Source organism: Sminthopsis crassicaudata, chromosome 1 (assembly GCF_048593235.1).
Source record: "Sminthopsis crassicaudata isolate SCR6 chromosome 1, ASM4859323v1, whole genome shotgun sequence".
NCBI lineage: Eukaryota > Metazoa > Chordata > Mammalia > Dasyuromorphia > Dasyuridae > Sminthopsis > Sminthopsis crassicaudata.
This window is the reverse complement of record NC_133617.1, coordinates 34,356,750-34,371,305: the sequence shown is the minus strand read 5'-3', so window position 1 is coordinate 34,371,305 and position 14,556 is coordinate 34,356,750. Positions and strand designations below refer to the sequence as shown.

The 14,556-nt window shown below is 43.2% G+C and overlaps 1 protein-coding gene across 1 annotated transcript; it reads right to left on the bottom strand.

Annotated features, from left to right (window-relative positions):
- Positions 1 to 481: 481 nt before the first annotated feature.
- Positions 482 to 12,495, bottom strand: DDX55 (DEAD-box helicase 55). The gene is made up of 14 exons (XM_074299151.1): positions 12,283 to 12,495; positions 11,559 to 11,609; positions 11,366 to 11,452; positions 10,630 to 10,721; positions 10,489 to 10,551; positions 9,729 to 9,878; positions 9,267 to 9,456; positions 7,223 to 7,305; positions 5,811 to 5,942; positions 4,779 to 4,871; positions 3,534 to 3,648; positions 2,265 to 2,433; positions 1,350 to 1,642; positions 482 to 807 (listed from the first exon to the last, which is right to left on the bottom strand). The coding sequence occupies exons 1-14, from the start codon at positions 12,388 to 12,390 to the stop codon at positions 628 to 630; spliced, it is 1,806 nt and encodes a 601-aa protein (XP_074155252.1). The 5' UTR covers positions 12,391 to 12,495; the 3' UTR covers positions 482 to 627.
- Between the last annotated feature and the right edge of the window lie 2,061 nt (positions 12,496 to 14,556).

The following is a 14,556-nucleotide window of genomic DNA, read 5'->3' as shown; positions in this document are numbered from 1 at the left end:
AAATTGCAAACTTTTAATGTTACAAGTAAATAAAACTCCAATAAGAAGCCACAAAGCTCACTGTGCAAGATTTAGCTTTGTTAATATATAATCTTGCTACATTAAAGAAATAGCATATGAAACCAGTGAAGTCAAGATAAAGTGGTTTCTCTAAATGAAAATACCTGGGAAAAGTGATTCAGCTTTTCAACTTTTCAAATATTCACCTTCAAAATAAAATTACTGCATGTAGGCCCCCCTCCTCCACAGTCAAAATCCATAGTAAATCCAGAGACAACATCCATAGCATTAAAAGTTATAGAAAAACTATAACAGTGATAAGTGACAACCAAGTGTTTTATTAGCTTTATTTCTTAAAACCAGTTGCAAAAGAGCTATAGAAAAATGGCTTTTAAAAATAAATATCAACTCTTATGTACACGCAAAAATGTTATTTGTTCCCCTCAGTCAGACTGAAAAGGAGGAGGCAGAAATGAGATGTTTGCCTCTTTCAGGCAGGCATAAAGAATATGCAAAATTTCCACCTGAGACAGAGACCCTTTCCTCTCACCACCTTTCGCCATGACCTTCTCAGAACTTGTTAGACTGTGGCCTCCACTGGTGTAGGGGCACAAGGCCCTCAGGGAGTCAGCTGTCATCACCATCCAAATCCGAGGATGCCAAATGCTCCAGATGGGTCTTGTCTTTGCCATGTGCCAACAATCTCTTCTCAAACTCTTCTTCACTCATTTTGCCCTTTTTCAACTTTTTCAAGAGTCTTGTATCATTGAGCAGCTCTTGCATGTCCTCGTCTTCAATGTCAAAATCCTGTAAGCAGAAGGAACCAATGATTATTAAATAGTTAAATGCCATAACAAATGTGTGGTAGAAGCAAATGGCCTATGTACTTTTTAAAGATTTGTGGATACTTACTGTTTGTCATGGCACAACCATTTTCCATTACCCATACACACCTAAAACCCCAGACCAGACCAAAGTGGATGCAATGTTCCCCAACACCCCGGAGTTACCCCTTTTCTCTATTGAGATGATTGAGATGATCTCTATTGAGATGTTTCCTTACCCACCTTCTAAAACTAGCATTGGTCTCAATGACTCCTGCTTTAAAATTATATGTACATACCCCTCAAAAACTGTCATCACATAATTAATTTGCTCACTACAAAAATTACAATGACCAGAAATGTCACCAAAATGTAAAAAGTGGAAGAGTTTTAAAGTCCTTGCCTATATCTGTCCAAATGATTTCTCCATTTTTAAGATTGTTCACAAGCATACTTTGTATTTTGCTCAAGGATTCAAAGGTGAACTGACATTTGACTTAATTGACAGAAAGTTATATACTCTACCTCTTCTCTTTTTCTCTTTTCAGTCATTTTTTTCTTCTTTTCCTTCTTGGCTTTCTGCTTTGACCAGGCTTTGTTCTTGATAAATTTCTTTCTCCCTTCATTTTCTTTTTTTTCTTTTCTTTGTTGCTCTAGAAATTTCTGTCTCTGTTTCTCTCTGTTTTTATCTTTAAAGGCAATAGTGTCTGTATCAATAGTAACAGGCACAAAATCTGGAAACTGTTTTCCTTTTAGCTCTGGCATCCTGGGCATCCGTAATAAGGCAAAACCTCGGGCAAGACTAGCAAAATCTAGATCTAAATAAAAAGCAACATTAGTCACAATCAGGGAGGGAAAGAACACCTTGTGCCTTGACAGAGCTTTATTTCTTAAGGAAACCTAAGATTTTAATGTTTTTGAAAAAATTAAAATATTTTATACTTTTTTTTTTTCTTTAAATAAACTACTAAAATCTGAGTTTCAAGTTACAGATGAAATCAAGTTGACAATGACTTTTTTTTTTTCATGAGGAAATTGATGGAGCAGTGGCTAAAGTCCTGGTCTTGGAATCAGAAAAATGTAATTTCAACTACAGTTTCAGACACTAACCAATTATATGACCTTTAACAAGTTATTTGACCTCTGCTTCAGTTTCCTCAGCTGGAAAATGGGGATAATAACAACACTTACCTCACAGGACTGTTGTGAGGATTAAATGAAATAATAATAGCATTGTTCTAGGGAACCTAGAACAATGCCTGGAACATAGGTGATGAATAAATGCTATTGTCATTATTACTATTGTTATTGCTGTGGGCTATTTCTATTTGAAACACCAAAAGTATCAACATGGAGGGTACTAACATAGCACAACAGCAACATTTGGGAAAAGAGTCCATGTGTGAGGTGGGAGCAAAAATAAAAAGGCAAAAAGTTCACCTTTTAATCGGAAGATGAGATTGCATTCGTGCTTTGCATAGGCTTGGACACAAGACACAAAAGCTTTCATCCCCTTTTCAAATACTGCTCGGTCTGCCAAAGCCATTGACTTCAGCTGGGGGAGAAGGTCAGCTGGGTTTTTCTGCGGTTTCATCTCCTGCAGGGGACACTGCCAAAATCACAGCCTTCAGGACTGAGCCTGAATCCAATAGCATCCCAATAAAGCATCCCTTCCCCACAGAGGACATTCCAGTTGAAACCCCTTTTTTTTATTTTTATTTTTTCAATGTACATAGAACCATTCCTTTCTTTTTCTGAGATTTTTCATTTAACAAGCATTTTTTCATTCTCCCTACTACTTTCCCCCTCAAAAAAAAAAAAAAAAAAAATTCCCCAAAACAAAGATATGCATAATCATTTAAAAAAAAACAATTCTTCTTCCAGTTTTTCCCAGCTAGTCAGCTAGGTCTGTATGTTTCTGACAGGAGTAAGGCTCCCCCCATTATACACCATTACACATGAGAGTCATGGAAAGGACCTGTCCAAAAACAATTCATATTTATACTCTGTATCTGGTGGTCTGACATTCTATGACCTCATGGCCTTCCTCCCACTGGACATTCTCTGTTCTTGACACTCCCACACCCATCCGGAGCTGCCCACATTTGCCTTTCTTTGCTCCTGCTCCTCCTCTGCCTGGCACGTCCCCTTGTGCCCACTCTTTCCCTCCCTATTGAATCCCTGTTTGCCCTTTAGAGCCCATCCAAATGGCCCACCACCTCCCACTCCAGGAAGCCTGACCCCCGAGACAGCAAGAACCCCCCCAGGGCTCTGCTTTTTTGGACGGAAGCTACCTGTCATCGGTGGATGGGTCCTATTTTCCCAAAGGAAGGAATGTAATCTCGGTGGAGGCCAGACCAGAGATTCAGAGATGGAGGGACCTCTGAGGCCACGCTGTTCTCCTACCTTGTTTTACAAATGAGGAAACTAAGCCTGAGATGATGGAACTACCATGGTCTGGATTAGAATTTGAATCTAAATCTTCTGGATCTAAGTTCAGTGCTCAATTCTATCACCTGAAGTCTCAATAATCTCTTGAATGTTTTGCTTTCTCTAGATTATAAGTTCAGGACAGAAGAATTAAGCAAGTCTTTGGCTAAAGTCAGCCCTCTGGTGAGCAGAGCCCTTGGCTCCCAACCCTGACCCCTCTCCCTCACTCCCCTCGTCTGTCCTGCCACTCAGGGGTGGAGGAGAGAAAAGACAACTTACCTTTTGGTTGATGGAAAGGAAATTGACGTAGGACTCTTCCATAGGAAGCAAGAATACCAGGGCGCTGCCGGCCCGGCCGATCCGGGCTGTGCGCCCACAGCGATGCACAAAAGCGCTGAACAAACAAGAAGGATCCAGTAAGCAGGACCAGGAACCCAAGGGCATCGAAAGGGATGGTTATCTGGCTGCAGGGGCCAGCCGCAGTCCCAAAGACAAGGACCATGGGGGAAAGAAGGGGCATTGCCAACACCCAGCCCATGCTGTATCTCTCAAAAGGTTTGCTTCAACTTTTATCTCTTTTTTTTTTTTTTTTTTTTTTTTTATCTTTGTTACAAAAGGGGGTAAGAGAGAAGGGTGAAAAGGGAAGACAGGGCTCCTCACACATCTGTAACAAGCCTTCTGGGGGCTGGCAACATTGGACTCTATGTTTCATGTGCACCAATCTGAGAAAGTTACTAACAACAAAAAGGAACACTACTAAAAGGCCATTTTCCCCATGAGTCAAAAGGAAAACTATAGATCAGACCACATTTAGCTCCCGTATGTAATAGAGGCCACATAGCCTGAGAAAAGGAGGTTGCAGCCCTGGAGACAGGAAGACCTAGGATCAATTACCTGACACTTATTAGCTGAGGAAACCTGGGCTGGCTTAGAGTCTAAGTTAGAAATGGCCTGCAGTAAGCATCAGCATTGGGAATTATCTTTTTTTTTTTTTTTTTAAGTTTTTCATTTCCAAAACCTGCACGGGTAATTATTCACATTAGCCCTTACAATACCTTGTGTTCCAATTTCCCCCACCCCTCCCCTAGATGGCAAGTAATCATGTTAAACATGGCAAAAATATGTTAAATCCAATATATGCACAAATTTTTATACAATTATCTTGCTACACAAGAAAAATCAAATCAAAAAGGAAAAAAAATTTGAATGAAAATAAAACACAAGCAATGGGAATTATCTAGACTAACAGATCCTGGATATATGTGCAACAGGGACAGGGACCAGATTGTGAATGCAAGTGATGAAGGGAACACTCCCCAATAAACTAACTTCCTGGACCCATAGAGGTCTTCGCAATGCTCTTAGAAGTGAGGTCAGTGTGCACAGATAGTGGGTTGGGCTTCCATAATTTGAGGTCAGCTTTCTAACCACTACATCATTCATGGCATAAACACCAATTTTTTAAAAAGCAACATTATCACCAAATACTAGGATTTCACAGCCATTATCTGAAAGATGTTGTACCTTGCATTGCTAGGTGGGTCATACTGCAAAACCCAATTTACTTCAGGAATGTCTATCCCCCGGGCCATCACATCAGTGCACACTAAAATACCACTGTGAAATTGAAAAAAAGGGATGTATTAATTACACTTAAAAACTAACTTCATTATCACCAAACAGTACTTAATGAGTATTCATTCTACAAGAAACTGTGTAAAGAACCCAGAGTCACAGAAACATTTGTCAGAATTAACTGAGTCTAAGATGGGACCAAAAGTAATCTGAATAGCAAAAATGTACTTCCTAATCCCAAGAGAAGCCTGACTGAACAGAAGGTATCTTTATAGCCTGTCATACAAATGAATATGGCACTATATTCGAGATGGGAGGGCCCTTTCCTCCAAAAATCTCAAGAATATGACAAAATTCCATTGCTTCAACAGTACAAAATTGGTTAAAATAACCAACTCCCACAGAAAATGTGGATCAAGGACAAAAGGTCCATATGAAAATAAGTAATGGGAACAATATAGTATTCATTCCTTTTCAGAGTAGATTTGCAACATGCATGCTGAAAGTCCTTTTCTTACCAATTACTGAGCCCAACTGCTCACTTACTATTTGTCATGAAACTGACTACAAGCATTAAACCTCATTAAACAATGCTTGTAAAAAATCGTCATGGATTCCAGACACAATTATTGATCATACAACTTAGTAAGTGAGGAGGAAAAAAAGAATACCTCTGCTCTTACAATCATTCAAAGACAAGAAGCAACATTTTTTTCCCTCAAATTAAAAAGTATCATTCAATATGTGGCAGTATTTTCAGGCCCAAAATATACAATATTTTTCAATGTCCAAACTGCCAATGTGTAAGAATGGCCCTATAGGCAGCCACGGTGAGAATACATTCAGCTGGAGGGACCAGCCATCCACAAGGATGAACATGACCTTGTAACACAGCATTCCTGTTCCATCATGACCAACTTCTAAGTTCTGTATCTTTTCTGTTTCTGGGATTGAGTGAAGCCTTACAGTAAGCAAACCTACCTTTGCAGGTTACGAAACTCCATGAATATCTTATTGCGTTTATATTTCATCTTCCCATGAATGCACAATATTTTTACATTTTTAACCAGGGCCTCGAGAGCCTTTCCATAATATTCCACACAGGCACAGGTACTGTAGGGACCAAAACAAAAAAGAAAAAAAGAAATCACCTGAAATTATGACATTATATGTGCTCCCATTTATCTGAAATAAAATTGGCAGGGAAAAATACCAAGAAATAAACCTACTCCCACTTATTACTTTTCAAACTTAAAATTTTCAAAATAAATAACAAAGGAATGATATAAAGATTAAAAGACTCTTTTTAATGATGAGAGAGTGGCAAATACAAAACAGTTCCCAATACCAATCTTCAGAACCTGATCTCTTGGGCCAAAGATTTAAAGTCCTTTGATGACAAATGTATTCTGTAAGAGTTAAAACATTAAAGTTCTGGTCTCTGTAGCTAAAATTTGTAGGGGAATTGCAATGTCTTCAAATAAAAGTTCTTGAACTCCAAATAGAAAGCTGCCTCAACTAAAATGTCAACTCACCATTATCAAACTAATACCTTATGTGTACATACATTTTAGTTTTCAAAACACTTTCCCATACATTTCTGTCATGTGATTTTCTCAATAATATTAAGACAGAGCAGTATTAACATTCTCATTTTACTTATGAGGAAACTGAAGCCCTGAGATGTTATTTACTGCCCCTCAGCTCAAAGGGCCAACATGTAGGCAAAGCCAGAGACTAAAATCAATGTCTTCCAATTAGGTGTTCTTACTCGACCATAAAGGCCAGATTCCAAGACTGACTTTTTTTTTAATCACCTCACCTCCTCTACCCAAACAACTCTTTTTTCTTGTTATTGTTTATAATAATTTTATGTTGTTTATATGTGAAGTCTGACTTTTCATGACCCCATTTGGGGTTTTCTTGGCAAAAACAGTAGGAGTGGTTTGCCATTCTTTCTTTAGCTCATTTTATGAGGAAGCTGAACCAGCCAGGATTGAGTGACTTCCCAGAGTCACACAGCTGGGGAATGTCTGACGTTGGATTTGAATTCATGAAGATGAGTCTTCCTGACTCAGACCTTGTACTCCACTGCACCATCTAGCTGCCCTTACCCTACTTGTAGAGAATTAATTAACCATAAGATTCTCCTAAAACAACAGCTGTTCTCCATTTCTAGAAAGCAATGCACAAAGCACACATAATAAACTTTCATAACCACAGCTGTGTTTCAGTCAAGAGAATAAAGGCAAACTTGTACAAACTTGTTCCTGACTTCCATTTTGAAATTACAGCCAATACTATTATAGAGAGAATCTCCTGTACCTACAAAACTTTTTTGCTGGATCACTGTTTGTATTATGCTCTATCCCAAGAGAACCCAAGGGCCATACCTGAAAAATACCAGGTGTTTTTCCTCCTTATGATTTCGGAGAAAATGCACAAGTTGATTAAATTTCTCATCTGCTTTGCAGACCTGTACAATAATAAAGGAATGAAAACTAAATGATATGAAAAATGAAAGAAATTAAAATTAAGTGAAAATTTTAAAAAGGACAACTTTAAACAAAATTCAGTAGAAAGAGCCCCAGTCATGGAGTCAGATTTATCAAAGGACAAATATTCTCTGATACCAATGGGTGAGCCCTTTTTTAACTCTGAGCCTCAATTTCCTTATCTGTAAAATAAGGATCACACAACTCACTTCCAGTTGATCAATGATGGACAGAAATAACTACACCCAGAGAAGGAACACTGGGAAGTGAATGTAAATTGTTAGCACTACTGTCTATCTACCCAGGTTACTTATACCTTCGGAATCTAATACTTAATGTGCAACAAGAAAATGGTATTTACACACATATATTGTATCTGGGTTATACTGTAACATATGTAAAATGTATGGGATTGCCTGTCATCGGGGGGAGGGAATGGAGGGAGGGGGGGGGATAATTTGGAAAAATGGATACAAGGGATAATATTATATATAAAAAAAAAATTACTCATGTATATATACTGTGGGAAAAAAAATTCTAAATTAAAAAAATAAAAATAAAAAAATAAGGATCACAATCCCTGCACCTCATAGGGCTATTGTGAGGAAAGGCTATACAAATGTGAGTTAATTCTTAGAACATTTTCTCCACTGTGTTTTTCAGTTACACCATACAGGTTTTAAGGGAATTAATTCACCCACTCACTGGATATTTCAGATGGAATGTTAATCAGCTACTTCCTTAGTAACTTAAGCACAGAATTCAGACCACCACTATTGGTCAAAGTGAAATTAAAGCAGAGTCATAGCATGGAAAGAGGAATCATGGACTTCAGATACATCCTCCAAGTTCCAGATATAACTGCACCAACTTTTTAATAAATGCTCAAAAAAGTGTGAAGTTCCTGTTCATAGTATATCATAAAATCACAGGATCTTGACCCAGAAAGGGGCCTCAGAGAGCCATCAGCTACCTCATCCCTGAGAAGGAATCACTTTCCGATAAAGCCTAACCCACCCACCCAAACCCCTATCTTTGGAAGTCACCCGTCCTACTTCTAGGCAGCTCTGATTTTGAGAAAGATCCTCTTGACAAAAAGCATCCATTTGCCTCATAGAAATGTCATAAAGAAAATAAATGTTACTCCCTTTACACAACAGACTTTCAAATCCTTGAAGATAGGTAGGAACAGGGAACACTGATGTTGAAGGGAAGGAAGAGAATCTAAAATTCTATATCACATATCACATTCCCCCTCCTCCACTAAAATGGTAACTTTTTCAGGCAGGGAAATCTATAACTGGAAAATACTTGGCAAAGCTATCAGCATGCGTCTCCGAAAGAAAGCCAACAGGGGGAGCTGCAGGATCTAAATTAAACCTTTATCAGAAAGGAAAAGCATCTTTCTGACCTAGCGATCTAGTTCCACTGTCTAGCCATCAAACAAACTAATAAGAAAAGAAACTGTCAATCCTAGCTATCCCCACAGCCAGACCCATATTCAAAATAATACTGATCTTGCTCAGCAAAGCATATGACATTTCACCCAAAGCTTCCTTGAGAGATCGTATAAGCCAGGTATTTATTCTTCCCCCCCCCCCCTCCCCGAATGTGTGGGGATAGAACAAGGACTTTGTTCAGAAATGACTCTCAGGCACTGAGGGCTAATTATTGCCTTTTATTCAGTAGGCACCCAATAAAGGAGTAATAGCTGAATGAGTCAAAAAAAAAACAAAAAAACAAAAAAACAAAAAAACTCATGTACTGCAAAGAATATCAGGCTCTCCTATCTAAATGATGCGTGCAGATACCAAGCTACAAGTCTCATTTTCAAGGCACAATAAGCCAATTCCACAACGTGTCTCATCCATCACTCCTGATCCCAAGAATCTTTCTAAGAAAAGCCAAAGAGTCCCTTTACAAAGCCTGGAAAGCTCCTCACCATGTAGTAGTTCTCCAGACGACTGGGGGTCTTCTGGGTGTTGGTGGCTGCCACCCCCTTTTCTTTCACTGAAATCCGGACAGGATTCCGAAGGCCAGCTCTCACCAGGTTCTCAACCTCTTGAGTCTGAGTGGCAGAGAAGAGGCCTGTTCTCCTCTGCTTTGGCAAAAATTCCAGAATGGTGTTTATACTGGGAATAGAGACCAAAAAGTCAGCATCCTGAGAACACTGAAGCAGTAATGCTTCTCAAAGAGTAGCAGAGGCTTTTAGAAAGATTTTAAAAATTCAATCCAAAGAGACAAAGAAAAAGTTGAAACCAAAATTTCACAGGAAGATACAAAGCATCAAGCAGTCCCAACAATCTTAATCCTGATGTCATTTTAAAATGACAATAGAGAACTTAGTCAAAAATCAAGAGAAAAAAAATGAAGATTAATTCAGAGTAGTTCTGGTGCAAAGTACCTGGCTTCAAACCCCATGTCCAAAAGGCGGTCTGCTTCGTCCAATACTAGGACATCAAGGGACTTCACACAATTTGCCAAATCCAAACCTTCAGCCTTTCTCCTGAACATGTCCTCCAAGCGGCCTGGAGTGGCAACTATGATGTTTCCACTTAGGAAAGAAAAAGAAATGGCGTCTCCCTTGACTTTGCAGCATTCATCAGTATGATCAAAAATCCAAGGAAACTTACATGCTCAAATATTCATCTAAGCCCAGTTAAAAAAAACAATACCCAATTGGGGCAACTAGTTGGTATAGTAGATAGAGCACCAGCCTTGAAGTTAGAAGAACCTGAGTTCAAATCTTGTCTCAGGCACAATACTTCCTGGCTGTGTAACCCTCAGCAAAAATAATAATATCCAGTCTATGATTTGTTAACAAATAAAGCAAGTCAACAGTATAAATCTGTACCTCAAACCTGTTGAGCTCTAGAGGGACAGTGAAGGGAGAGAAAGTAGGAAGAGGAATAAAGTCTCCCCCCCTTTTGCCAATATTATTCTGTAAAAGGACTCATCTTCAGGGCTTTATAGAAAGGTGGCAAAATATAAATTTAAAAGGGAAAATTGTTCTAGGGATAAAATTACTAAGAGGGAGAAAATACAAGGAAGAAGCAAGCTGGGCCCCAGGAGAGGGAGGAGGGAGGTATCCTGCATCAAATGAGACAGCAGTTCTTCCTATGTACAAGAATATGAAGTGAAAGGGATAAATAAAGCCAACTCACCCTTGTTCTTTGAACCTCTCAACATCTTCTCCTGGGTTCCTACCCCCAATTAACAGAATCTGGCTAAAAAAAGAAAAAAGACTCAGAAAAAACAGGCAAAATAGAAATTTGTTTTTAATTAATAGTGTAAATGCAAGGTACCTAAATTGTGGGAAGTGCTTAGAAAAATGTAGCAGCACTTCACTGATCTGGATGGCGAGCTCTCTCGTGGGTGTGATGATGATAGCTCCAACCTACACAGCAGGAAAAAATCTTTGACTTCACAGAGTGAACAATATGGAATTAATAATAACTGGCATGTCCAGCATTTTGAAGAAAAAGTTTTTGAGGCATGTTACCCCATCCCATCCTCACAACTATCCTGTGAGGTGAAGGCCAAAGCTTGGATCACTTATTTTAGAGGCAGGTCTTCCTATATAGTTGTTGACTACACTCCCAGCGCTCAGTATCAAGTCTTCCCACACATCTGTCAAAATTCATGCTGAAGGAAACCACAATAAGGGGGAAACTCACAAGAATCATATATATCACTGCTTCAAGTGGCTGCTAGGACTCAAATCGTTCCATTTATTATAGGCTTCCAACATTCAATATAATTTAATTCAATGTGATTAACTGAGCCTCAGTGTTTACTGAACACAATGTTGGCTATTGGAGAGAAATCAAAATTCACCCAAGATCTAGTTCCTACACATTGGTTCACAGTCCAGAAGAGGGATCCAGGTCACATGCACCCAGATGACAGCACAAAATAATGCAGCAAGTGTGTTCCAGAAGAACCAAGCCCAGGGCTATGTGAGGACACAACACACCTTCAGCAGCGATTACAATCCAAGCTAAGAACTGATGGTGACCAATGATGCAAGTATCATTTTACCTGCATTTTTTTTAACTTCTCTTCCCTCCTCAGCAGAATTTGCAGGATAGGAATGACAAAAGCCAGTGTTTTGCCGCTCCCTGTGACCTATATAGAGAACAAAGAAATTTGGGGTTCTTTAGTCAAAGGTCTTTTCTCTATTGTAAAAAAAAAAAAAAAAAAAGCCTGAGTAAAGACTTCGGAGAGTACTCACAGCTTCTGCAGCCACATCTTTGTTTTTCATAAAGAGCGGTATGGTTGCAGACTAGAGGAAAAAGAAGAACTATTTAAACACTCGGAACCTCAGAGGATGAGAAGGCAGATTTGGGGATCACCTCGTCCCACCCGGGAAGAGAGCTGACCCACCGAGGTCAGTGGCGAAGGCCAGGCCGTGGGGGGCTCCTACGCTGCCGCGGGCCCTCCCTCCTCCTGGGGCGGCTCTAGAAGAGGCGAGGCTGCCAGCTCTCTTCTCTGGCACAAACCGCAGGCCCGGGACGCTCTGCCCACTCTGCCCAAAGGCGTTAATCGTCCGGGCCGGACACAGACGTCTGCCCCGCCCCCTCTCAGCTTCCCGGTCCCGCTCTTCACACTTTCGGGTTTGCTATAACTCTGTCAAAGGCACTTTACACGAGTCCGAAGGCCGGATTCGACAGATGAGGAAACTGAGGCCCGGGGTGGAAAGTGGCATCATCACCTCGTCCTACAGCCCCTCGCAGCCTTCCGTGAGAAGGCTCCACAGCCCGGGCCAGTCACTGACAGCGGCTGGAGTCCCCGGACAGCCCACCGAGCCCAGACTCGGGATTAGCAGAGCCGCGGGGCGCGGGAAGGAGGCCGGAGACCCTTCCCGGGGCTCCCGCTCGACGCCGCCCGAGGCTCCGTGCAGGGGCATCCCGGACGGGGGCGGCTCCCCTTCCCCCCATGGCTCCCGGCCCACCGACCTGCACGGGCGTCATGCGGGGGAAGTCGAGCTCGCGCAGAGCCGCCAGCACCCCCGGGTGTAGCGGCACAGGCAGCGTCTCCCAGGCGCCTTCCGTCACATGCTCCATCCCGACTCAGTAGTAGAAGACAGCTGCTCTCCTCACTCCCCCGCGGCCCACATCCGCTTCCGGCGGGGCGCTTCTCTATGGCCCCGCGGAGCGCGGCGCACCGAGACCGAAGGTTCCGCGTCGGGGTGACGTTACGCGCCTGCGCAGAGCCGCCAGTGCCGGCTACCGCTTTCGCTGGCTGCCTGGAGCGGAGGCACGAGGTCTGAGGTATGCCCCGCCCCCAGCCTCGGCTGCCTCCAGCGGCGGCTCGGGCCTCTAGCGCTCCCGTACCAGCCGCTACCGAAGAAAGTCCCAGTAGTTCTTGGGCGTAATTGGAAAGTTAGCCGGGCACTTAATTCTGTGCCCGGAATTCTGCAGGACCCGGCTGTGCAGCCAGAGAGCCGCCTTTAGTGCAGAGTTGCTTTGTGCGTTTGGGAGGGTCATTTAACCCGAGCTTCTGCTTCCTCCCCGCCAAAGTGGGTCAATAACTCCCCCCCCACCGCCCCCCGTGGGTGAGGCTCAAAGCGCTGCGTTCCCGCCAGAAGTAATTACTAACTCTCCGCACCCCGGGCTCCTTGTGCCCAAAGGCAGACGAACGTTTGTCTCTGCTCGCCAGAGGAGGAGCAGAGGACTTGGGTCTGGACGTCTCAGCTCCGCGGCTTCCAACCCGTGAGACTTCCACGAGAAAGCGCTTTACGATCGTTCTTCCCGTTGCACGGAGGCCAGACCGAACTGTTTCGGACTTGGCTCGAAGACCTCCCGAGAGGGGGGAAGCCCTCGCCTCCCCAGCAGCCCATTTCCCTTCCAAGACGTTTTCCCGGCTGCAGTGCTGAGATCCCAGGTGTCGGCATTCCAACCCTCCCCGCATCTGCAGATCGCAGCCCGCACGCCGCCCGGTCCCGGGGCCACTCCACTCATCCTCTTCCTCTTCCCTAAAGCCACCCAGACGCACGGGTGGGGGTGGGGCCCCGGCTCCTTCGGGGTTCCTTCCAATGGAACACAGACGCAGGGTTCATTGCTCCTTACTACTGAGACCAGCCCATCCATTTCTTCCATACGGGCTTTGGCACCTTATATTATTGCTGGGTCACCAGGGGGTGCAGTCTGCTCACACTCAGCACTGACCTTGCGATGAGCCTCAGTCCTTCAGTTATCCCTTCAACTATCTGCTGTCAATAAGCATGCCCCCGTGCCCCCCTCCTCCTCCTCCAAAAAGCTCACATGCACCCGCCAGCCCAGCGGTCACCTACACCTTGGAGAGGTGGAGCTCTGGGTGCCTCCTCTTTATTCATTTTAACTCCTCCCCGTAAGACTTGCGACACCTTCATCCTCCTCCAAAGCTCCTAATGATGTCTTAGGTGTCAAAGCTAAGGGCCTTTTGGCAGTCCTCATACTGCCCAGACACCCTCAATAAACCTCTTGTGGTACTCTTCCAAGTATCAGAGACGCCATTCTCTCCCAGTGTCTCCTTCCTACAAGACCACACCATGCGGAAACAGACCAGGGGAGCCCTACTGGGCATTAACTCCCATGATTCCACCATCATCTCTATTCTGACGACTCTAAAATCTTATCCAGCCCTGACATCTCCGTCTGGCTATTATCTGTAGACATCTTAAACTCAATCTGTCCCCAAACAGATTTTTTTTTTTTCCCCAACTCACTTGCCTTCCAAACTTCCATCAAGGGCATCCCCATTCTCCGGGAGTCCCCATCCCCAGTCTGCTGAAGCCACCAATACCCTTCTCTCTCCTTGAATAGTGGCAGGTCCCCTTCCTCCTCCCCCCCCCCACCTGCAGATCCTCACCTCAGGCCTGGAACGTGGCACCAGTTGGTGGATCTGCAGCCTCCAGGCTCTCCCCACACCATTCAGCCCAGTGACCTCCCCAATTTCAGGTCCAACTACATAACCCGCTCTCCACACCTCCCCCAAACAACTCCACTGGATCCCTATGCCCTTCCACTTACACTTTCACTACCGTCTGTCCATCTTCTGCCCATTCACAGGGCAGTTCAGGCTGAGCTGGCAACATACTTATCTTTTTCTTCTCCCTCTGGGACTGTGTCCTTCGATGGTAAAGGAACTGGACTACCTGACTTGCCCGCTTCTGAAAACGGGTGTAGGTGACCCTGATCGGGTGACAGCCTATGAGTCCTTCTCTATGAAATGGGAGTGACAATCCTGGC

Excerpts from the sequence above, each read along its gene's own strand:
- DDX55 (XM_074299151.1), bottom strand. The coding sequence starts at position 12,390 with ATGGAGCATGTGACGGAAGGCGCCTGGGAGACGCTGCCTGTGCCGCTA. Across the intron at positions 9,879-10,488 it reads GAGAGGTTCAAAGAACAAGG|TGGAAACATCATAGTTGCCA; the intron begins GTGAGTTGGCTT and ends TTCTTTCCTAAG. Across the intron at positions 2,434-3,533 it reads TCCTTTCCATCAACCAAAAG|TGTCCCCTGCAGGAGATGAA; the intron begins GTAAGTTGTCTT and ends TGATTTTGGCAG.